This window comes from Silurus aristotelis, assembly GCF_946808225.1.
Source record: "Silurus aristotelis genome assembly, chromosome: 22".
Classification (NCBI taxonomy): domain Eukaryota; kingdom Metazoa; phylum Chordata; class Actinopteri; order Siluriformes; family Siluridae; genus Silurus; species Silurus aristotelis.
In genome coordinates this window covers 1,821,168-1,842,882 of record NC_139595.1, presented here as the reverse complement: position 1 = coordinate 1,842,882, position 21,715 = coordinate 1,821,168, and the positions used below count along the sequence as shown (strand labels likewise).

Below are 21,715 nucleotides of genomic sequence, written 5' to 3'. Positions count from 1 at the left end.
TATAATGATGGATGTGCATTTTAGAGCTTCAGGATTTACATGTTGATAAAAAATAATCCCGACCAACCTGCTGATTTAGTTTATTAAATAATTCGGATAAGAGACGGTTCAGACATGTAAAAACCGAAAGCACCAGAAACCATCAGGATCCGGGCTGCATCAGTGACGCTAGCAGGTAATTAGCTTAAGCACCTTCAACGGTCACGAGTGACGTCATTGTTTCAAGCATAATAATAATAATAATAATAATAATAATAATAATAATAATAATAATAATAATAAATGTTAATCCTGATCATAAATTATGACCTGAATATCTAACCTTAAATTTATCTTGTATTTATTTTTTCATAATTAGCCAGATGAAAGGTAACAGAAATAAACAAAATAAATCGAATTTAACATTTGATTTATATTTAATGTAAACATCAAATCTGGCCTCCTAATAACTATCTGGATTTAATTTATACATTTTCTGTATCATTTAAATGTATGTGTCATATTTTAAATATATTACATATTAATAATAGTAATAATAATGTAATTTGTAATAAATCGATAATTTGTTATTTAATAAATCATAATAATTATTCAATATTATTAACTCCTGACCGGATTTTTCTTTTCCAAAACACACAATTCGAATCTGTTGAATTCTCTATTCGGGTCGGTTGATTCGTTCAGTTTAAACGTAACAATAAACGGATAAATGGTTTGGCGTGTCTTTGGGAAATTAATAAAAATGATATTTTGTTCTGTTTATCTCAACATTATTTATCGTGATAACGAAACCGTATCGGTGTATTGCTTTGTACATCTTTACATCGTGTGAATCTCGCAGCGGTTTAGGAAATGCACGAAGCAGACCTGGACTGCGCAGTCACTGCCTATATGGCTGAAGTGAACCGTGCTCACTACGAGCTGGACTACACAGAGGAAATCAACCAGCAGATGAGAATCCCAGAGAGGCTGAAAGTCGGCGCGGAGTCGCCCATTGACCAGCTTCTACCGTTCCCCGAGGAATCCCACTGCACCATGATGCAGGTTCCGGACAGGATCGTAGTAGCAGGTACTTGTTCCACATTCGGCTCACGGATTTATCTGGCGAGTCCGTTTTAAATATCTCAGGTCTCTGTGTCGCTCTGTGAATCGAATCAAATTTGAGATGTTCTGAAGAATCTTATCAATTGAATTAGTCACAAATCAAAATAGTCATGATGAAGAGAAAGTAAACCAGAAGCAACTCTTTTTTATCTTCTGAACCGTCCACATTTTCTTTTCCATAGGAGACGAAAACGATCCTCACTTCAGGCCACGAGAGCTCGATCTGATCCAGTCCATCCCGGTGGAGAGTGTGGAGTTGAAGGCTCCTCCTCATGTCCTCACGCTCCAAGACCAGCCTCTGGACTTCCTGGAGACTGAGCAGCTCCCAGGACCCTCTCAGGTGAAGAACTGTATTAACCTACCACATCTGTGTGATGAGGCCTGAATCAGTTTTTATGGGGGGTTTTCTAAATGACGCTGGATGAGGAAGAAACGATAGAAGAGATTGGAGGATGTAAGACTACAGAAATCCGATCAGATGTGGTTAAGATTAGACACGCTAAAACCGTTATTGGATTGAATGAGAAGAAACTGATAGAGATCGGATACAGAATTCATAGAGATTGGATGAGAAAAAGAACTATTAGAAATCGGATACAGAAGAAGTGACAGAGATTGGATGAGAAAAAGAGCTGTTAGAGATCAGATACAGAAGAAGTGACAGAGATTGTATGAGAAAAAGAGCTGTTAGAGATCGGATACAGAAGAGGTGATCGAGATTGGATGAGAAAAAGAGCTGTTAGAGATCAGATACAGGAGAAGTGAAAGAGATTGGATGAGAAAAAGAGCTGTTAGAGATCGGATACCGAAGAGGTGATAGAGATTGGATGAGAAAAAGAGCTGTTAGAGATCGGATAAAGAAGTGATAGAGATTGGATGAGAAAAAGAGCTGTTAGAGATCGGATTCAGAAGAAGTGATCGAGATTGGATGATACCTAACCTATAGAGACCTGATGAGAAAAAAGCTCAACTAGATATTGAGGTAGATTGGATAAATTTGATGGACTGGATATAACAGAGATTGGACGAAGGACAAGCTGCACAAATTGAAATTTTTTAAATCTAAAAGTGAAAAGATTTGATTTATAATATTTTTTCTCTCTTTCTATCCGTGAAGATTCGCCCTCGCACAAGAGCCCGGCGTGAACGATGCTTCAGCGAGACCTCGAGAGCGCATCACAACGGCCAGGTCGCCAAATACGACACGTGAGAACAACAAAAAAAAAGACTGATGATACACAATAAAACAAGGCCAAAAGTTTGTGGACACCTGACCTTAAAATTCCTTTTGTATGTGTTCCACATGTTCTGTTAGAATTAACCTTCACTCTTCTTGGAAGACTTTCCACCAGAATTTGTGGAGATTTGTGAGATTTTATTCATTCCAAGGATTTTGGGTGATGAGATTTCAGGGATGTTGGGTGAAGTCAGGATGAAAAATCCATTCCCAAGGTGTTCAACACTGTTTGAGCTCTATAGCAGGGCACGCATGATCTTCCACACACCTGCAACCCATGTAAAGCAGATCTTCTTTGGGTCTCCTAGTGAAGTATACTATTGTGTGCCTCCTACAGTTTGAGCCACATATGACTGGAAATGTCAGGTGTCCCAATAATTTTGACCGTATGACATAAATTGGTCAACCAAACAAAAGCAAGTTTGTTAGCATTAGTGTGTTTAGCGCTAATTCCTCATCTGCTTCCTCCACCCAGCGTGAGCCTGTCTCCCAGAGCTCCCATCCGCGTTTGTCCCCCTCTCGTGTCCCCCGAGGACTGGCCGAGAATGGGCACGGTGGGGGGAGTCATCTCCTACATCCAGCTCACCACACGCCGGGCCTACGAGAACGTCCTGGCCATGCTGGACGACTCGCACCGCAGGTGACTGTGACTATAAGAGCTGAAAACTGACGATCACAATCACAAACACCACTAGATAATATCCAGACGCCTGTTGCAGAAGATAAACCTAACTGATTTTAAGTCATATGTTGAGAGCAGATGTAGAATTTACCCAAAAATCATCATGAGGGGTTTTTGGTTTCTGGGCAACTTCTTGCTCTGTTCCCAAATGACACACAAAGAAAACGAAAGTCAAAAATGTAAGTGTCTAAAAGTTTATTCCATGAACACAGAATATTTACACTATATAGCCATTTAGAATATTTTATATATTACTGACATTGTAGCAGCTATAAACCCTCTGTCCCTCAGTCAGAAAATCTAAAGCACTGACACTGGAGACTCCTTCCGAAGGGAATTCATGCACATGTTTCTGAAATGTTCTCCCATGATAAAAATCCACACCCTGTTCTCCTGGTTTCTGTCTCAGGACTGCACTTGTGACACAAGACACTAGTTTGGAAGGTGCTCCTGATGACCTGGTGTTAGGCGACGCCCCGGCACTGAGGCGGCAGGTACGAACTCGCTCTGTGTTTCCCCCTTTTTCCACAGAGACACAGCTGGGGTCAGGGGTCAGGGATGGGGTCAGAGTTAAGGGTTGATGTATTGTAAAATCAAATTTTTTGTTTTCAATCCAAAGGCACTGTGACAACAACAATCATTTTTGTTGAGCGTGATTAGATTTGAGTTGATTAGATTAGATTTGATCTTCACCATTTCTACAGAGCATAGTTCATTTGGAAAAAAGACAGAGATTTAATTAAAGAAAGTATGGTTAAAAGGAAGAAAGAAAAATAAGTAAAAAAAAAATTTGAAATGAAAGAATTAAGTGCAGCAAATAAAAAAGAAAGAAAGAATTGAGAGGAAAAAATCTTGAGATCTAAAGAAAGAAAGTACAGAACAATTAAGTGATAAAAAAAAGGATTAAATTGAGTAATGAAAGAAAAAAATTGGTGCAGAATGAAAGAAAAAATGAATCTAATTCAAGAAGGTAGAATGAAAAAAAGAAAAAGAGAACGAGAATATATTTAGCAAACTATAATTTTTTATAAAACGGCACAAATCAGCTGTGACTCCACCCCCTTTTCCTGGCTGCAATCTCAAACAATGCTGATTGGTCCGATCGTTAGCTCCGCTTCCAGCACGCGACACCATGTCTGTGGAAGGGTGTGTCCTGTAACCACGATGATCTAACACTTGTATGATGATGTGCTCTTGTGATGTGGTTGTGATCCAGATTGTGAAACTGAACCGTAGACTGCAGGTTCTGGAGCAGGAGAACAAAGAGAGAGCCAGGCGTGAGATGGTGGTGTACTCCCTCAGCGTCGCCCTCTGGCTGGTGAACACGTGGATGTGGGTACGCCGCTGAGCTCCGGAGCCGTCGCCTCTTTCCTCTCATAATCTCAGGCTGCATTTAATCAGAAACTCACATCTTCGTTTTGTGAATATATACTTTCACTCAGATGTTCTGCATAAAGTCTAAACTCGGACCTGATAGCAAAGTTAGCATAAAATTTAAAAAGAACATTTCAGATTAGCATTTAACGAACAAAACAAAAAAAAAAAAATGAGAGGGTGCCAATAGTTTTAAGTAAACAGTAGTTATATGACTTTCATGTACTCAAACTTGTATGTAATTGTTTGTGTACCAAATGAATCACTTCCTGAAGGTGATTAGTGCCAACGATTGTGTTCAAAACAGCAACGTGTTCACAACTGTGACATCATTCATTGAAAATAAACCACTTTAGGAGGTTTTGTTACAGGAACCAATCAGCGTCAACATCTAACGAAACTGGTTTCTATCCGTTTATAATTTTAACGTTGTTGAACGTCTGCGACCCAACCGGCGTCCTGTTCTTACTGACGTTGTAGCAGCTATAAACGCTCTGTCCCTCTGTTCGAGACTGTAACACTTCACCTCTGACTGTTACGAAACACAGACACTGGAGACTCCAAAATGTTCAATAAACAGCTCTTTACTGAAAACGTGTCCATGTCATTGATTACACACACGTTTTTTGGTGTTTGTTTGTATGGAAACTTGTTTGTTTAACATCTGACGACTCCAATCAGAATCCAAATGAGTGAATGAGGTGTTGAAAGAGAAAAAAAGAAAGATGTAATTAAATACTGAAAAGAACATTAAGTGGTAAAAGAAAAATAATTAAGAAAGAAAGAAAGAAAGAAAGAAAGAAAGGAAATAAATACTGACAAAAATATTCAGTGCTAAAGAAAGATGAAAGAATGAAGAGAAGATGAAAGAAAATGAAGGAGGGAAAGAATGTTATATACTAATTTAGAAAATAATACTGTTGAAAGAAAACAAGTGAGTATTGAGGAAGTGAAATGTAAAAAAGAATGTAAGAAAAGAAAGAATGGATGGATGAATGAATACATGTAAGGGGTGAAAGAAAGAAAGAATTAAGGCACGTGCTGACAAAATTTAGTAATTAAAGAAGGAATGAGAGTAAAGTAAAGACAGTATGCAAGTGAAGAATGAGTGGACGTAAATCCTAAAAGAAAGAAAGAAATGAAAGGTCTTAAATAAAACTACAGCGAATCCTCACACGCCATCTTGGGTGTGAGAGAGCTGTTACCATGGAAACGATAAGGCGTCCAAAAGAGCGCATTGTTATATACGTTTTATTGGTATTATGTGTGTTACATTTACATTCTGACGAATTCCAGAATATTTAGTCTTTTAAAAATTTGATTCAGATATTTAGTCTTTTAAAAATTTGATGTTTAAATATTTCCTAATGCGTGTCAAAGGCGAAAATGTTCTCACTTCCGGGTTTGTCGCTTCCGGGTGTGACCCGGAAGGGGTCGTTGTGTGTGCGTGTGTGTGTAGCAGGTCAAGCGTAGACGTGGGTTTGTGTGTCGCTGCGGGACTCAAGTCGGTTTGGGGGGGATAATCTGGTAAATGTATCGCTGTGGTGGATAATGAATGATCCCGAGACCATAACGGAAGTTCCGATCTTGTAGTCGCGAGCAGGAAGCGTGTAATAAAACCCGGATGTAATGGAAGTGAGAGGGAGAAGCAGTTAGCGCGCACACACACACGCCGGGTTTTTTATCGCGATCTGAGATCCGAATCATCTTCACGATTATCTGCGGTTAGTTCCAGCTTCCAGGCGGTGCCATGGCGCCCATGGGGATCCGGCTGTCCCCGCTTGGTGTGGCGGTGTTCTGCCTGCTCGGGCTCGGCCTCCTGTACCACCTGTACTCCGGGGTCCTGTCCAGCAGACTGGCCGCTTTCAGGCAGAGGAAGACGGTGGACCTGAGGGATCTCCTCGCCTTGTCCATAGAGGCTGCGGTGCAGGGAGGCTGGGAGGTGAAGCGCATCCGCATGGAGGACACGCTGGAGGAGAAATCCAAGGGCAAAACCAAAGAAGGAGCCTCAGAGAAGCTCACCATGGGGGATTTAAACTCGCACAGGAAGATGTACTACCTGATCACAAACACGTACCCTTACCTCCAGGTGAGGTTCAGCATCAGCACTCACCACCACCACTCTCAGATCATCTCAGACCACTCTCAGGTCATTCTTAGACCACTCTCAGCTCATTCTCTCATTCTCAGATCATTTGACCACTCTCAGCCTAATCTCAGACCACTCTCAGATCATTCTCAGCTCATCTCATCCTATCACATCTGATTCTAATCTCAGTTAATACCCAATTCATTCTCAGCTCACCTTTAACCTCATCTCTATAACCTTCACTGCGTGTGTACGAGTCTCTTTGTGACAGTTTTCTGAAGTCTCCAGGACACAGGTTTTGTCTTAACTTCTAAAATAATGTGTGTGATGCAACAGCTGTTATTTACTATATACTTAAAATAATAAACAAAGTAATAATTAAAAAAAAAATCATAATCAAGAAGGGGGAAAAAAGAAAGAAAGAAAGAAAGAAAGAAAGAAAGAAAGAAAGAAAGAAAGAAGAGAATGTGGTGCTGAAAAGTGAAACAGCAGCTGTTCTTAATCGCTGTGTTGAAGCACACCGTTGATATTTGCTGTGTTTTAAAAGAAACACACTCACATTTACAGCGAAACACAGTCTACACACACACACACACACACACACACACACACACACACACAGTGTCTGAGTTGCACAGAGGGTTTACTCAGTAACATGAGACGTATTTTAACAGCACAAAGCTCCTACTGTGTGTGTGTGTGTGTGTGTGTGTGTGTGTGTGTGTGTGTGTGTGTGTGTGTGTTTAAACAGTGTAGTATTTATTCACACAAGACTCGTGTCATGACCAGCTTCAGCAGCTCGCTAAAAAGCCGACTGTACCATTTAAGTTTGATTTAATCAAATGCAGAGGAACAGCGGAGCTTGTGTGTGTGTGTGTGTGTGTGTGTGTGTGTGTGTTGTGTGTTTGCTTCACTGCAGCTTCTCCTCCGACAATGGAGACTCCTTCTATAAAGGTTCACTGAACATCTCAGCAGTGAGACAGTAGATGTTTCCACACTGGGTTTTACAGGGTTACTGAAGATTAATAACACCATTTCGACCAATCAGAGTTCTGAAGCAGTAACGTGGTCCACTCCACGTGTGTGTGTGTGTGTGTGGTGTTCAGGTGAACTCTGAGGAACACGATAACTCGGACGGCGAGGCGACGGTGTGGAGTCGGAACATCCCGAGTGAGGTGCAGACGAAGATCCCGGAGGGCAAAGTCGTTCCTGCTGAGAGCGTAACAGTGTGGATCGATCCACTCGACGCCACGCAGGAGTACACTGGTGTGTGTGTGTGTGTGTGTGTGTGTGTGTGTGTGTGTGTGTGTGTGTGTGTGTGTGTGTGTGTGTGTGTGTGTGTGTGTGTGTTGTTTTTGATGTAATTGTACCTGAATGCTTATCAACATAAAAAAAAACCTTGTAACGCAAACTATGTAGAATGTCCTGGTGAAGCCCCGCCCTCTCAAACTTTCTCTCTCTCCCTCTCTCTTTCTCTCTCTCTTTCTCTCACTCTCTCTCCTTTCTGTGTCTCTTTCTTTCCTCGCTCTTTTTCTCGTTCTGCCTGTTTATTTGTCTGTCTCTCTTTCCTTCTCTCTCTCTCTCTCTCTCTCTCTCTCTCTCTCTCTCTCTCTCTCTCTCCTTCATACAGAAAACTTAAGGAAGTACGTGACGACGATGGTGTGTGTGGCTGTGAACGGGGAACCTGTTGTAGGTGTGATCCATAAACCTTTCACCGGCTTCACAGGTGTGTGTGTGTGTGTGTGTGTGTGTGTGTGTGTAAACACCAGTAGTCATGTGACCATTGACATTTCTTCTCATTGTCCTTGTTCTTGGTGGTTCCTCTCATGTTCCTCTCGTGTTTCTCAGCATGGGCGATGGTGGGCGGAGGAGCGAACGTGGCACCGCGAGACTCCTACAACGCCAACGCCCCCAAGGTCATCGTGTCGCGCTCGCACGCAGGCAAGGTCAAAGGCTTCATTCAGCAGGCATTCGGGAACAACACCGACATCATACCAGCAGGGGGCGCAGGTGCTGCAGCTTTCCTTTTCTCTCATTGTCCTTTTTTTTTTTTAGCCTCTTCTGTTTTCTCTCACACACACCCTCAAAATATACAAATATAATGCTATTAAAAATATTTATAAGAATGTATCGGTTGTCATGGCAACCAGGGATGCTGGGACGATGTCTACCACCTATTTTATACAGAGCGTCCGGATTCTGGCTTGTGATTGGTCAGTGTGGATCTCTGTAGCAGCAGCTCATTAGCATTTCCGTAGTAACGCGACGTGGGTCAGGGATATTTCCTAAATATAACTGTAACGCGATAAAAAGTACATCATGAGGTTCTACACTCAACATCTCCCCTTCTGTCTGTCTTTTTTTATCTCTCGCTCTCATTCTCTCTCTCAGGATATAAAGTTCTCGCCCTTCTGGACGTTTCCGATGATGAGTATGAGAAGGCAGACATGTACATCCACGTGACCTACATTAAGAAGTGGGACATCTGCGCCGGTAACGCCATTTTGAAAGCGCTCGGTGGTCACATGACCACGCTGAAGGGGGAGGATATCGATTACTCGGGCTCAGAGAAGAACCCCGGCGGCGTTCTCGCCACCATCAACATCGACCACGACGCCGTGGTGCAAAAGCTGCCGGCCTGGGAGCAGAACAAAAACTGACCAAGACGGGTCAGGGTACCGCAGACTGGAACGCTCGGGAACCGGAGACGGAACGCACAACCGGCGTTCCACACGCAGACACGTGAGCTTCGGCACATTCTTAGCGTTTAACGGCGCTCTTCTCCCGGAGTAATCTTCGATGAGAGGCAGTTCACGGACGGCACGGCCGCGTCGTTTACTCTTTATCTCCAGACTTTAGTTCCCCTGATCCTGAGTAGCATCTGGTCTGTAGGTGTCCATGCTAGCAGAGGTGCATCGATCCTGGATACCTAATTAGCATTAACCAATCAGGAGCCTCGTTCTTTCGCTTTGTCGTTTAAACAGGATCTTTAACGGAAAGTCAGAAGACTTTTTTCATGCTGTCTCCGCACCCAGACGGACTTACGAGCGTCTCGGTGCTAAGTGCTCGCTCAACTGACCTGCTCTCGCATCCTGCAGTCTGTAGGTGCACTCGCTTTACATCCGTCGCCATTAAATATATACGTTTCTATGTTTCATCAGGTTTTTGCTATGATCAGGAGATTCCTTTTCTTTGCAGTGGCTTCGGTTTTCCGTCTTTTATTGATGTATTGATGCGTCCCTGCGTACTCGAGCATAAAACGTTAGGGTATTTATATATTCTTTATTTTAAATATAACATTATGGTGTTATGAAATCCCCAGACTGCAACTCTTTTAGATGCAACATGCAGCCAAAAGTTTGTGGACTCCCGAGCGTGTGCTCCTCTTTGAACTTCCACACTGCGTCCCAAAGCACAGCTGGAAAAACTGGGTGTCCGTATACTTTTGGACTACATCTGCAGCCTCGTCACGTGCGGAGAAGCGAAAGCGCTACAAGGTCAAGTGTCCACCCTGATTTCAGTATCAGACGCGCGCGCGCGCGCGTGCGTGTGTGTGTGTGTGTGTGTGAGTTTAACATACACAGGTCAGGTGTGTCACTAAAACGGACATGATACAGTGTTTACAGTGGAAACGTATTTGCGTCCGCATCCTGCTTCCTTCTGGATTCTGGTTCTCCGAGATGTTCAGCTGAGGTGAAGATCAGTACGTGTTCATAGATAACAGGAAGTCGTCACAGAGCTGCTGAATTATTCATTCTGATTGGTTCTAATATCCTTATCGTTTCTATAGTAAGAGCAAACTACGGTTCTACACTGCTAGCGTTTCCATAGTAACAGCAAACAATCTGCAGGGACTCGTACAGCGAACGATGTGGTTCCGATCTCCGTATCGGGTCCACAGTAACGTCGATCGCTCGTTCTGATCATTATAGTTTCCATAGTAACAGCGGACACCGCTTCTATTTCGCTATCGTTTTTATAGTTACAGCGAACACTGGTTCTAATACCCGTATCGTTTCCATAGTAACAGCGAACGCCGTTTCTAATATCTTCATCGTTTCCATAGTAACAGCGAACACTTGTAATATCGTTATCGCTTCTACAGTAACAGCAAACGGGGATGTTAAAATCATTATCGTTCCCGTAGTAACAGCGAACACTGGTTCTAATATGCTAAGCGTTTCCATAGTAACAGCCAATGCTGGTTCTAAAATCCTTCTTGCTTCCAAAGTACCAGCGAACACTAACACTAATATCGCTATCATTTTCATAGCAGCAGTGAACCCTGGTTCTATTATTTCTATCGTTTCCATAGCAACGGCGAACGGTTTGCGGAATCGTACATGAGTTGAACGGCGCGTGTAAACACGTGATGATTTGTTCATCAAAGTCTATTAGTACCGTAGTCCGGTGTTGTTCCTGACTTCTCTCCAGCTCAGATGATCTCAAACACGACTCGCTGATCCACTTCCTGTAGCCTTTCAACAGAATGACGTGAAATGTGTGGGTTTTTTCTGCTGAACTCTTCCTTCAGTCTCCTCAGTTGTAAATGTTTAACAGTTTATGATTTTTTTTTTCTTTTGAGCGGGTGTAATATTTTCAGTGTGTGTTTTATTTTTATTTCGTAATTAAACAGCGGACAAACGAACAGTTGTGGGTTTAATGTAGCACGTGTAACAAGCCCTTTTTGGGACGTCTAGACATCTGCCTAGTGCCCTGGCCATGGTCCCAGTGGCTCCTTCCCCTCCACCCTCCTGCATGAAAACGTGTGTAAACACAGCACACGATCACTAAAAGTGGTTTGCTGTTCAACTCCTGCATGGGCTCTGTTCGCTCTGAGTGAAGTATTTCATTCATTTCTTTGCATTGAAATAAAGAGCAACTTTTTGTTGGTGGTCTTGAATTTCTCGGAACTGATGGACCCACTTTTTTTTTAGATGAAGTGTTTGAACAGAACAGCTGAAATAAACTGAACTGAATCTTTCCACAGGGATGAACCTGCTCGATTTGGGCACTAGAGGGCGCAGAAGAACTGCGTTTCCACGTACCAGGATCAATTGACACTGTTGCTTTTTATTCGTTTATAGTTACATCCTTCTCCTCCTCCGTCCTAAACATGAGTGAAAAACCCAAATTTACAGCTTCTGACTGATGTAAACTCCTGAAACTGGAGACTCCTTACCTGAAAACTTGACACGTTTATACGCAGCTTTAGACGTGCTGTCGCTATAAAAACGATACGACGTTCGCGCAGCACGTTAATATAATCTATAAGCTGCTGTTCGACCAATGAGAAGCCAGAATTTCTGTAAAATCCGAATATTAATGCGTTTTCTAATTTAGGAATTCATCCTGTTTCTTATAAACAACCGAAAAGCGCTTCAGCTTCTTTATTTTTTATGAGCGCATCGTAGCGATGTTGAAGCAGAACACGTGCAGATTCGCTCGTGAGCTCGAGGATCTCGTTTGCATTAATTCGGTCTCGGCAGGTGGCGTCGTGCTGCGCGCGCGCGCGCTCGGTAAAACTGCCGCCTCCTATTAGCGCCATGTGGAGGTTTTAGTGTAGCGGTTTGGGCAGGTTTACTTTCTGTCGCTTTTCTGTTTACGCTGAAAACTTTGTTGCTTTTCACAAACTGTTGCCACCTCCCCCCTCCCTAAACCACCATTCATTTTTATTTTTAGGGGGCTAATACTTTTTCCTCAAAGCTACACTTTGATACAGTCACCAAACACGTCAACTTCATGTCCTTCATGCTCCATACCGTTTCCATAGTAACAGCAAATGCTAGTTCTAATATCGTTATCGTTTCCATAGTAACAGTGATGGCTGGTTCTAATATCCATGTCATTGCCATAGTAACAGCAAACACAATATCCATGTCGTTTCCATAGTAACTCTGAACACTTGTTCTAATATCCATATTGTTTCCATAGTAACATTCAACACTTGTTCTAAAATCAATATTGTTTAAATTGTATCAGAGAGCACTGGTTCGAAAATCATTATTATTTCCATAGTAACAGCGAACACATCATTATCGTTTCCATAGTAACAGCGAACACTGGTTCTAAAATCATTATCGTTTCCATAGTAACAGCGAACACTGGTTTTAAAATCATCGTTTCCATAGTAACAGCGAACACTGGTTCTAAAATCATTATCGTTTCCATAGTAACAGCGAACACTGGTTTTAAAATCATCGTTTCCATAGTAACAGTGAATGCTAGTTCTTATATTGCTCTTCAGATCAGTTCGTTTGAAGAAGGATCTACAAATAAAAGATCTGAGAGGAGCAGCTCTGTGGGCTGATGTTTGTCTGAATGCAGTTTTCTGCTCAAAATTAGAAGGTAAAAAAGTTTCTTGAGTTCGTTCTCGCTACACAAATCCTTCAGTGTTCGTTAAAACGATCAGGAAATGACGCAAGTGGAATTTTGATGTCTTTGTTTTGGAAGGTGTGGAGACCAGGCTCTTATCACATGAGTGTAATAGACAGCTTGTGTGAGAAAGTCATCATCATCAAGATGGATTTTAGAAGCTCAAAAAGCAAAAAGGGTTTTGTTCAGAAACGTTTCAGTATTGAATAAAGGAGAGAGAGAGAGAGAGAGAGAGAGAGAGAGAGAGAGAGAGAGAGAGAGAGAGAGAGAGAGAGAGAGAGAGAACACCGCAAAGCCGTTTGGACCTGAAGAATTGTGGTCTTTTGAAGAAATGCAGAATGGAAGCACTCACACGTCTTGTTATAAAGTGTACCGAATGAGGGCTTGAGTGTGCGTTATGCTAATCAACATGCACACTTGGGCCAAAAGTTTGTGGACACCTAAACATAAGATTTGTATGTGCTTCTTTTTAAACATCCCATTCCACATTTATTCCCGACTCTTATGATAAGCTCCACTCTTCTGGGAAGATGTTTCCTGAGATGTTGTGAAGATTTGTGTGAGATTACATTCGTCCACAAGGGTTTTGGTAAAGTCAGGTACTGATGTAGGTGAGGTGAGGAGACCAGGAATTCAGTCCAAAAAAAAATGCATGGCCTTGTAGAACTACTTCACATCTAAACCAGATAGGTTTGAAGATGGCATTTGAAAACTGGAAGCCAGAATTTGGGAGCGAAGCAACATGATGGTTTGGTAGAACTTGCAGGAAGGTTGAAAACGAGTCATACAGCTTCATTCTGGATCAGATGCAGAGGTCAAATGTCTCTCAGAAGCAGATCTGCCAGGTGTTACAGTAGTCCAGTCTTGACTTGACGAAGAACTGAACAAACACCTGACTGGCACCTGTGTGGACAAAATCTCCTGATGTTGTAATGAAGAAATCAAGAAACTAGCGCTCGCATGTCACGCTAATGCTAATGTCTCCTATGAATAGAACTGGTCATGTGCTTGAATTGCGTCGATGCGACAAAGTTGAGAGAAGTTGAACTTGGTAGATGGGATATCGATGAGGGTGAGGTGAGTAGCCTCGAAGCACTCATCACACCCCTCTGAGTGGCACCACACTCCCTCTGAACCGCTCGCATTGCTCGATTAAACCCACCGTCTCTCAGGGCACGAGGAAGTCACGCATCACGATTCATCTCTGTCCTGCACCCGGGTGGTGGAACGAACTTCCCCTGGGTGTCTGACTCACCGGCTGACTCGAAACAAGAACAGAAAAACTATCCTATGTTTTTGCTTTGTTTTTGTTGTGTGAAAACGTCAGTCTCAGTGTGGACATGGTCCTTAATCTTCATGAACTCACCTTCATCTTCAACACTTAGTACTCTTATTACACCTAGTCCTGAACCTTGTAAACCAGGATGGATTTATGCTCTTCTGTAAAAGTGATTCTGTGGTCAAGTGTCATAGAAAGTACACTTTCTTAATGTCCATCAGTTCTGGCTAATGGAGAACACACTCCTAAAAATGAGATAAAAGCTATAAACGTTTAGTTTCTCTGGATGGGCAGTAAGAACTCTGAGGCTCTAAGTTCGCCAGTCCACTGTTACTAAATGTAGAACCTTTAATGGTTCTTTGATTGAAAAATCTTGTTGAACCCATACGAGATTCTTTATATTTCAAACCCTTAAGAGTTCTTCAGTTGTTCCTCTCAGTGGAAGAATTGATCTACATCCTTAAAAATAATACCCAGTTCCAATAAAACACTTTTAGGAAGATAAGAGCTTTGAACTGTCCATTTATCTTTTAAAGAACCCAAAAACTGAACTATGGGAAACTTTTAAATGTTTTAGGAGAACCCTACATTCTCCTCGACTAACAGTTCTTCAGTTGTTTCTTTCTGTAGAAGTTCTCAAAAGGTCTTTAACCTTAAAAATCAGAAACATTTCCAATAAATCAAAGCGAAAAAGCCCATAATCATCTGTTTATCCTTTGAAGAACCCCAAAAAGAGCACTGTGGTAAACGTTTAAATGTTCTCCATCAGCAGTTACCAATCAGAAAGGTTCCTCTCTTTCAGAGGATCTTAGTGTGCACCATGTGTAGAACCTTTGGATGCAGAACCTGCTAATGTTGCATGTAGAACCCATATGATAACAGGTTCTCCATTGAACAAACGTTAGCAAGCATTGAATGTTTATTACATATTAGTTAATTAAAAACCCGTTAATACTTTTCCGTATCTGAAAAAGGCCTTAAATAAAACCACTGTTTGAGGAACCATTAATAATCGAACCAAAAAAAAGTCAAAACGTTTTTTGTGATTGTTCTGTGTCTCCAAATCTATTCACAAAAAAGTGTCATTTTCAGCGCAAGTCACAAGCCAGATGTTTGTGCGATGGAGCTCCGTCGGCTGAACGACATCAAACTCGATTAGAATTTGAAAACCATCTAAAATATCTGTAGTGTTTTTATATATGGGATGAATTATATGGTTTATGATTCAATAATGCACCTCTGTCAATCAATCCACACCCCACTGTAGAAAACCTGAAAAAGATCTGACGTCTTTCGTTCGTTCGTGACTGCGTTTTTTTTTTTCCCCTCCTGTAACAGACGCTTCCTTTGAAGTGCAAACAGAGCTGGAGTTTGGGGGCAATAACAACACGCCAGTCAGGCAGTCACAGGCTGTATATACGAGAAAAAAAAAACCTGGAGGGCTCGCAGCGGTGTAATTATCTTCAAACAGGCAATGCGGAAAATGATAATGCCTGTTTTGTCACCTTCGTCACGGTCCCCACCTACGTCTGATACAGTGAGACTAATTAAAACAGAGGCTGATTTACGAACTGGGACTTGTGTAGCATTTAATACGAATCTATTTACGTTATTATCACGAATGGTCCATCTGTGGAAAGACAAAGTGACTCACTGTGATCATGTGATGACAGTTCGAAAGAATGAAATGATCATATCTTGTAATTACAAGTCATCATTTCTCATTACATATCAATTTTTAATCATTATTCCATCATTCCGTTTGTTTTGTACAGGAATCGAAACAATGGATGTTGTCCAAAAGCAGCTTTAGAGATATAAATAGAACGTGACCTCATAAATATCCCTAATGGGCGACTGTAACTCCCTGAAGCTTCATGAGGAAGAAACCTTGAGAGGAACCAGACTCAAAAAGGAACCTCATCCTCAGCACCAAATGTCCAACTGCAGCCTCCAACCTTTGTCGCAGAAACCCAAAAAGAATCATAATAATATCCGATTGATTCGATTTTTAAATACTAAATGATTAATGCTGATCAGAAGTAAGTCATTTTTTTAAAAGCTTTCATTTTCCAATGAACCACTACAGGATCCTTTTTTTTTTTTTCCCTTTTATGGAAACTTCTATGTAGAAACCAATAACTTATTACATGCTCCAATAAAATGTTTTTGGGAAGCTAAGGAGACTTACATGCCCAATGGGCCCATAGGAAACCACATAAAAATTCCCCATGGATTAGAAATGAGCTCATCCATATTAGAGGTTGTAAAATTCACTGATTCGCATCGAAGCATCTGCATAAAATGTTAACGATGTGACGCATCGGTTTTAAAAAGTGTGCATCGGGTACATTTAGCATTTGTATCACGGTGCATCGTTTGTAACATTTTTACGTCAATAAGATGTGCTATACTTTTATTATTTTGAAAGCGACCAATAATTTGAGACCGATATTTGATATATAAATTGATTTCTCTTCGCTAAACTGTTTCTCGAGCGTGTTCTCTCAGCATCACTGCTGCTACATGAATATGACGTATCACAACACTACAGAGACCGAGACGTGTCCTAAGAGTCACATAGAATACAGATTAACATGGCAGAGGTAGAGCTGTGTACATTACTGCGATGGGAGTGTTCTTATTATTTTGAAATAGTGGAGGAAAAGTAGAAGGGAATAATGGTTAAGTGTAGATTATGTGTTGGTGAAAAGCTCTTGTCAACTGCAAAAAATCCAACTTAAAAAAAAAAAAAAACATCTGCATGCAAAGCACAGCACTACAGATGTGTGTGTGTGTGTGTGTGTGTGTGTGTGTGTGTGTGTGTGTGTGTGTGTGTGTGTGTATAATGTTGCATATATGGAAATGGAGACAGAAATATAGAAAACTTTTGCAGACTTTCCACCACTGCAGACGGCTCAGAATAAAAGTTTTCCGTGGGAGACACATGTACGATGCCATCGCAGCGGAGAGAGAGAGAGAGAGAGAGAGAGAGAGAGAGAAAGCAAATTCACAGCTCATTTGCTCTTTGTGGGAAGATAAACTGCCACGGTCACTGATAAAAGCGTGAACTTTGTGAAAGCGTTCAGAATGTTGAAGCTGATGATGAAGAATGATGTAGATGAGGACGAGGTCATATTTACGGAATTGCACGATGTTTTATGAGATGACAGTAAAAGGTATGTTCTCCCTCCACATCACCGGCATGCAGCCCACACCCTCAACCTTATATACACGAACGATAGTTACATTCCTGACGGCGAAGGCAGATTGAAAAGCAGTGTACAGAAGTGCGACTGGAAAGCGTTCAGCATTGTGGTCAAAAGTTAGTCGATCATCTTATTGTTCTCAGAAGTAATGAAGCATTTTAAATGTTTAAGAAATGTCTTTTGCCCTAATATAACTGATTTCTTAATGGTAATTATCTATATTACACCTGTTACACCTGTAAGGCGTGAAAGATCTACAAGTAACGCAAAAGTAACGCAAAATAGTAATATAACGCATTACTTTCCATAAAAAGTAACTAAGTAACGTAATTAGTTACTTTTTTGGGGAGTAACTCAATATTGTAATGTGTTACTTTTAAAAGTAACGTTGCCCAACACTGATTATCAGTACCATATCGAATCGCGGAGCATCAAATTTTATCCTTTGCATCATATTGCATTGAGTTGAAATGAATGGAAATCGTATCGCACTGCATCGTAATGGGGTGAATCGTATCGTATTGCACCGCTAGATGCTTAATATCTATCTTTAATGTATCGTACTGTTGCCATTGCATCGAGATGCGACTGGCATCAGCCTCCGAAATGGAGATGCACATCTTTAATGTATGCACAACATTAGAGTAAAATGGGAAACTTTCTCCATAGATTGTCACAACATTGAAGGTTCTAAATAGAACTCTTCTAGGAACCCTTAATTGTTCCGTGATATTTTAAAGAATCCCCAAAAAATGCACCAATGTTGAACAAACTCCTTTAAACTTTCTTCACTTATTCTTCTGGGGAAACTCTTCAAGGTTCTGTACAGAACCCTACAACAATGCGGTTTACATTCAGAAAGGTTTCCAATTAGATCTCTTACGAGTGCACCATAAAAAACAAGTGTAGAAAGTGGAAATATAGAACCTTTAAGGGTTCTTAGGTTGCCAAACCTTTTAATGTTCCATGTAGAAGCCACATGAGAAAGGTTTCTAATGGGACCCCATTGTGGCAGCTTTGGATCTTTAATTATCCAACAAACTTTGTATATTCTTTTCTATTACAACCTGTAAGAGTTCTTCAGTTGTTTCTCACTAGGGAAACCTTAAAGGTTTAATGCAGAACCCTAAAGCTTTCAGAAAAGTGTGCAGGCATGTTTCAAGGGTGCTCCTGATGAAGTTTCTTCGCCTCTTTGGCACAGCGATTTAAGTTTGAGTTTGAGAGCAAAGTTCGAGCAAGACTCGGAGGGAAACTTTGCCCAATGTCAAAGAAACTCTTCGTCCTTTCTTTTCTCCGACGACAACAGTCACATGCTAATGTGTACGTTTTCGTCTCCTCCGCGGCGTGTCCCTCCCCTGTGGCCAGCTCTAGGCCCTTTCCATTCCATCGTAACGTCTCGTCATGTGGTAGTCGGCATGTCTGTCTTCCTCAGGCATCAAATAATTATCCAGACCATCTGCCTGCAACTCGGATGCAGATGGAGAGACCTTGACACCCCTCCATTTTGCCCATGAGACAAAAAAAGTCTCTCTGAATCGGCAAGACGTCGATTTTCTGTCAGCGACAAAACCTGAAGAAAAGACGAAGCAAAAAGACATGAAAACGTAATACACAGAGCTGTTTTTAGTGTAAAAATGCTTCTTATGGATCACAAATGGGAAGAAACGACCAAATAATCCAAAAGTATTGGCACCCTTAATTAAAATGAATGCATTTGATAAATAAATATAAATTTAGAAGCTCATACTGCCGCTTTAACACATTCCATTTTATTTTTATTTTAAAAATATTTTTTATATATTTATATAAATGTTTTGTAAAACTTCCACTTTCGGTAATGCAAAATTATTAAAACAATACACAAAAATACATTTTATTTCTCAATATGGAAAGTTGTTTTACCAGGAATTACAATTAATTTTGTGAAATTATTGGCACCCCTTCTACAGTATATCCAATAAACAGCCTAATTGCAGTGAGGATTTTCCTGTAACGTCTAACAAGAGAGGCCACTCATTTAGCTGAAGATGTATTTAGGGGCTTGCTAACAATTACATGATTATAATGATTGTAAACAGGGACTTTCATTGTTTAAAGGTTTTGTGTGTAACATTTATTTTAGACATGACTGATTTTTCCCCACTGTCTTTAAACCTTTTGATTTATTTATCAGTTTATTTATGAGAGACAGATGTGGTTCAGATGTGTCTTAAAGTATACATTATGAAAAAAATATAAAAAAAGGACTTTAAAACATTGCATATCAATGTCCATATGCTAGCATATAGAAATATTAAATCATGAACTAAACACTATTAAAGCCTAACAATGTTAGCATTATATCAGTTAGTAAAACCATATTCAGGAGGCTAAAGTAAACCATATAAAAAACATTTGCATTATCACAAGGGCAGCTAGCAAACTGTGTCAAGCTAAATATCACTGTTTGAATGTCAAGCTAGCTAATATACAGTAGATTAGCTAGAACTATTACTAGATGCTAAAGCCTATAGCAAGCTAGCTAATGTTTTAAAATTATATCACCAAACAGAACCTGATTTTCAGTGGCATTGACATAAAATAATTGCTACAATTAGGGTTTAAATTATATCTAATCACAAAAATATATATTTTGGCAAATATATTCGACTTAGCAAACCATGCAAAACTAGCCGTCCTTCTGCAACACACTCTAAACTCTTGACTGTACAGGCAAATGTTTGTGGACACCTGAGCATATGATTCGTATGAGCTTTTCTCTTTCCACATGTAATCTCCATGTGCTGTTATAAGAACCTCCACTCTTCTGAGAAGATGTTCCACTAGATTTCTGTGGAGATTGGTGAAGATTCATTCAGCCACAGGAGGTCAGGTAGTGATGTAGGTGAGGAAGTGAGGAGGCCTGGGGTGCAGTCAGTGTTCACATTCATCATGTTCACCACCAACCCATGTAATCTTCATGGAACTGGCTTTGTGCACATCCTGGAACATGTTTGGGTCTCCTAGTTGAATTGAATCAGATCCATACACATCCCATGCAACTGTGTGCTTTTAGGTTTGTGGTAACAGTTTGGGGAAGAACATCATGCTGTTGGAAAAGTCACACTGGATGAAAATAAAAGCCTGAGATGTTGCATGAACTCCAACAACTCCTGAATTATGGTGCATTTAAACACCAAACTTGAATCAGGACCCTGGTGAAAATAGCCTGAGTGTGTTCAGCAGGTGTGAGTAATCCTTGTACCGATTGTGTCCGGACGTGAAAATGGACTATCGATGGATGAGAAGAAAAACATGAAAAGCTCTGAGGTTGTTGCTTTTGAAGCCTTAGGGCTGTGTGCGAGTCCAAAGAGGACACAAAATACACTCCGTCCTCCCCAAAAAATTCTCATTTGAAGGACTTGTAAATGTATGCAAAAACGATTCCTGGCCTCATCAGGAAGAGGAAGATTTCTTAATCATGGTAAAATCGCATGAATAATAATATGGTGAGAAGGAGAAAAGAAAAAGACGCTGCGAAATCAATTGGGTTTTCGGAGATTTGTTCGGACGGTCGATGTTCAGAAGGCCCAAATGTTCTGTTAATGTTTCATCCGATTGGACCGCCTGTGTTATTCTCAATGATTAAAAAACCCTATATAGTATTGCATAAATATTCAGATCTTTAGCATTGATATCATACACAAAATTATTATATACATTTTAAAAGTATTATACAATATACAACTATATAAAATAAGAGTTCTGTGTGGTTTAAACGTCTGGGATTTAAATGTATAAATATCAAAAATCAGGACTATTAAAACTTTTTTATCAACTTCAAAACTATATCCTTAAAATCAATGTATTTAATTAGAGATCGTAGCTTAGTGGTTAAGGAATTGAACTTTGGATACAAAAAATTGAAATTCCCAGCCACACCACACTGCAATTTCAGGGCCCCTGAGTAAGGGCCCTAACCCCATATCTGCTTAGTTGAGATAAGGGCGTTTGCAGAATGAAGTAAATGTAATAGAGTTTTAAAGTAAAACCAAATATTCAGAGCTACAACTGTGATGTGACTGTGATTTCCACTGCATTCTATCCATCTTTTTTTCTTTAATGTCGTTTAAATCTATTGCTCAGGGCTTGCTATATAAAATAACATTGGACTTTTTCCAGTAATGTACTACTTATGACTTCTTCTGATTGCTTTGTGATCTGCATGATTCTGTGCATTCAGGTACGCTGTGGAACTTTCCAGAAAAGGTGTATTTATGTTTCCCCTGACCAGTATTAAGGGCAATTTTAGGTAAGGATTAATGAGATTTCAGTTCCAGATGAAATGAAATGGAGTTGGATGTTAAAAATTTAATGATGTGCTGAA

The 21,715-nt window shown here is 40.6% G+C and overlaps 2 protein-coding genes and 1 long non-coding RNA gene across 3 annotated transcripts in view; 2 read left to right on the top strand and 1 right to left on the bottom strand.

The window, feature by feature from the left end:
- mffb (mitochondrial fission factor b) overlaps window positions 1-4,991 on the top strand; it is a 5,041-nt gene extending 50 nt beyond the window's left edge. Inside the window, exons 1-7 of the mRNA XM_083524718.1 lie at window positions 1-175; window positions 842-1,069; window positions 1,287-1,444; window positions 2,222-2,310; window positions 2,817-2,981; window positions 3,433-3,517; window positions 4,240-4,991. The exon at window positions 1-175 is cut by the window's left edge and continues 50 nt beyond it. Coding sequence (XP_083380844.1) covers window positions 853-1,069; window positions 1,287-1,444; window positions 2,222-2,310; window positions 2,817-2,981; window positions 3,433-3,517; window positions 4,240-4,371 — 846 coding nt within the window. The 5' untranslated portion in view covers window positions 1-175; window positions 842-852 and the 3' untranslated portion in view covers window positions 4,372-4,991. The remainder of the gene's footprint in view (window positions 176-841; window positions 1,070-1,286; window positions 1,445-2,221; window positions 2,311-2,816; window positions 2,982-3,432; window positions 3,518-4,239) is intronic.
- Window positions 4,992-5,796: 805 nt separating this feature from the next.
- On the top strand, window positions 5,797-11,389 carry bpnt2 (3'(2'), 5'-bisphosphate nucleotidase 2). The gene is made up of 7 exons (XM_083524717.1): window positions 5,797-6,486; window positions 7,593-7,752; window positions 8,117-8,212; window positions 8,335-8,496; window positions 8,878-9,923; window positions 9,969-10,764; window positions 10,802-11,389. The coding sequence occupies exons 1-5, from the start codon at window positions 6,148-6,150 to the stop codon at window positions 9,144-9,146; spliced, it is 1,026 nt and encodes a 341-aa protein (XP_083380843.1). The 5' UTR covers window positions 5,797-6,147; the 3' UTR covers window positions 9,147-9,923; window positions 9,969-10,764; window positions 10,802-11,389.
- Window positions 11,092-12,125, bottom strand: LOC310717061. Its single transcript, XR_014530738.1, has 2 exons — window positions 11,731-12,125; window positions 11,092-11,695 (listed from the first exon to the last, which is right to left on the bottom strand). It is a non-coding gene; the product is annotated as an uncharacterized lncRNA (long non-coding RNA).
- Between the last annotated feature and the right edge of the window lie 9,590 nt (window positions 12,126-21,715).

Bases quoted from the DNA above. Each gene is read 5' to 3' on its own strand.
- bpnt2 (XM_083524717.1), top strand. From the start codon at position 6,148: ATGGCGCCCATGGGGATCCGGCTGTCCCCGCTTGGTGTGGCGGTGTTC. The intron at 6,487-7,592 runs GTGAGGTTCAGC...TGTGGTGTTCAG, and splicing joins ACACGTACCCTTACCTCCAG to GTGAACTCTGAGGAACACGA. The intron at 7,753-8,116 runs GTGTGTGTGTGT...TCCTTCATACAG, and splicing joins CGCCACGCAGGAGTACACTG to AAAACTTAAGGAAGTACGTG.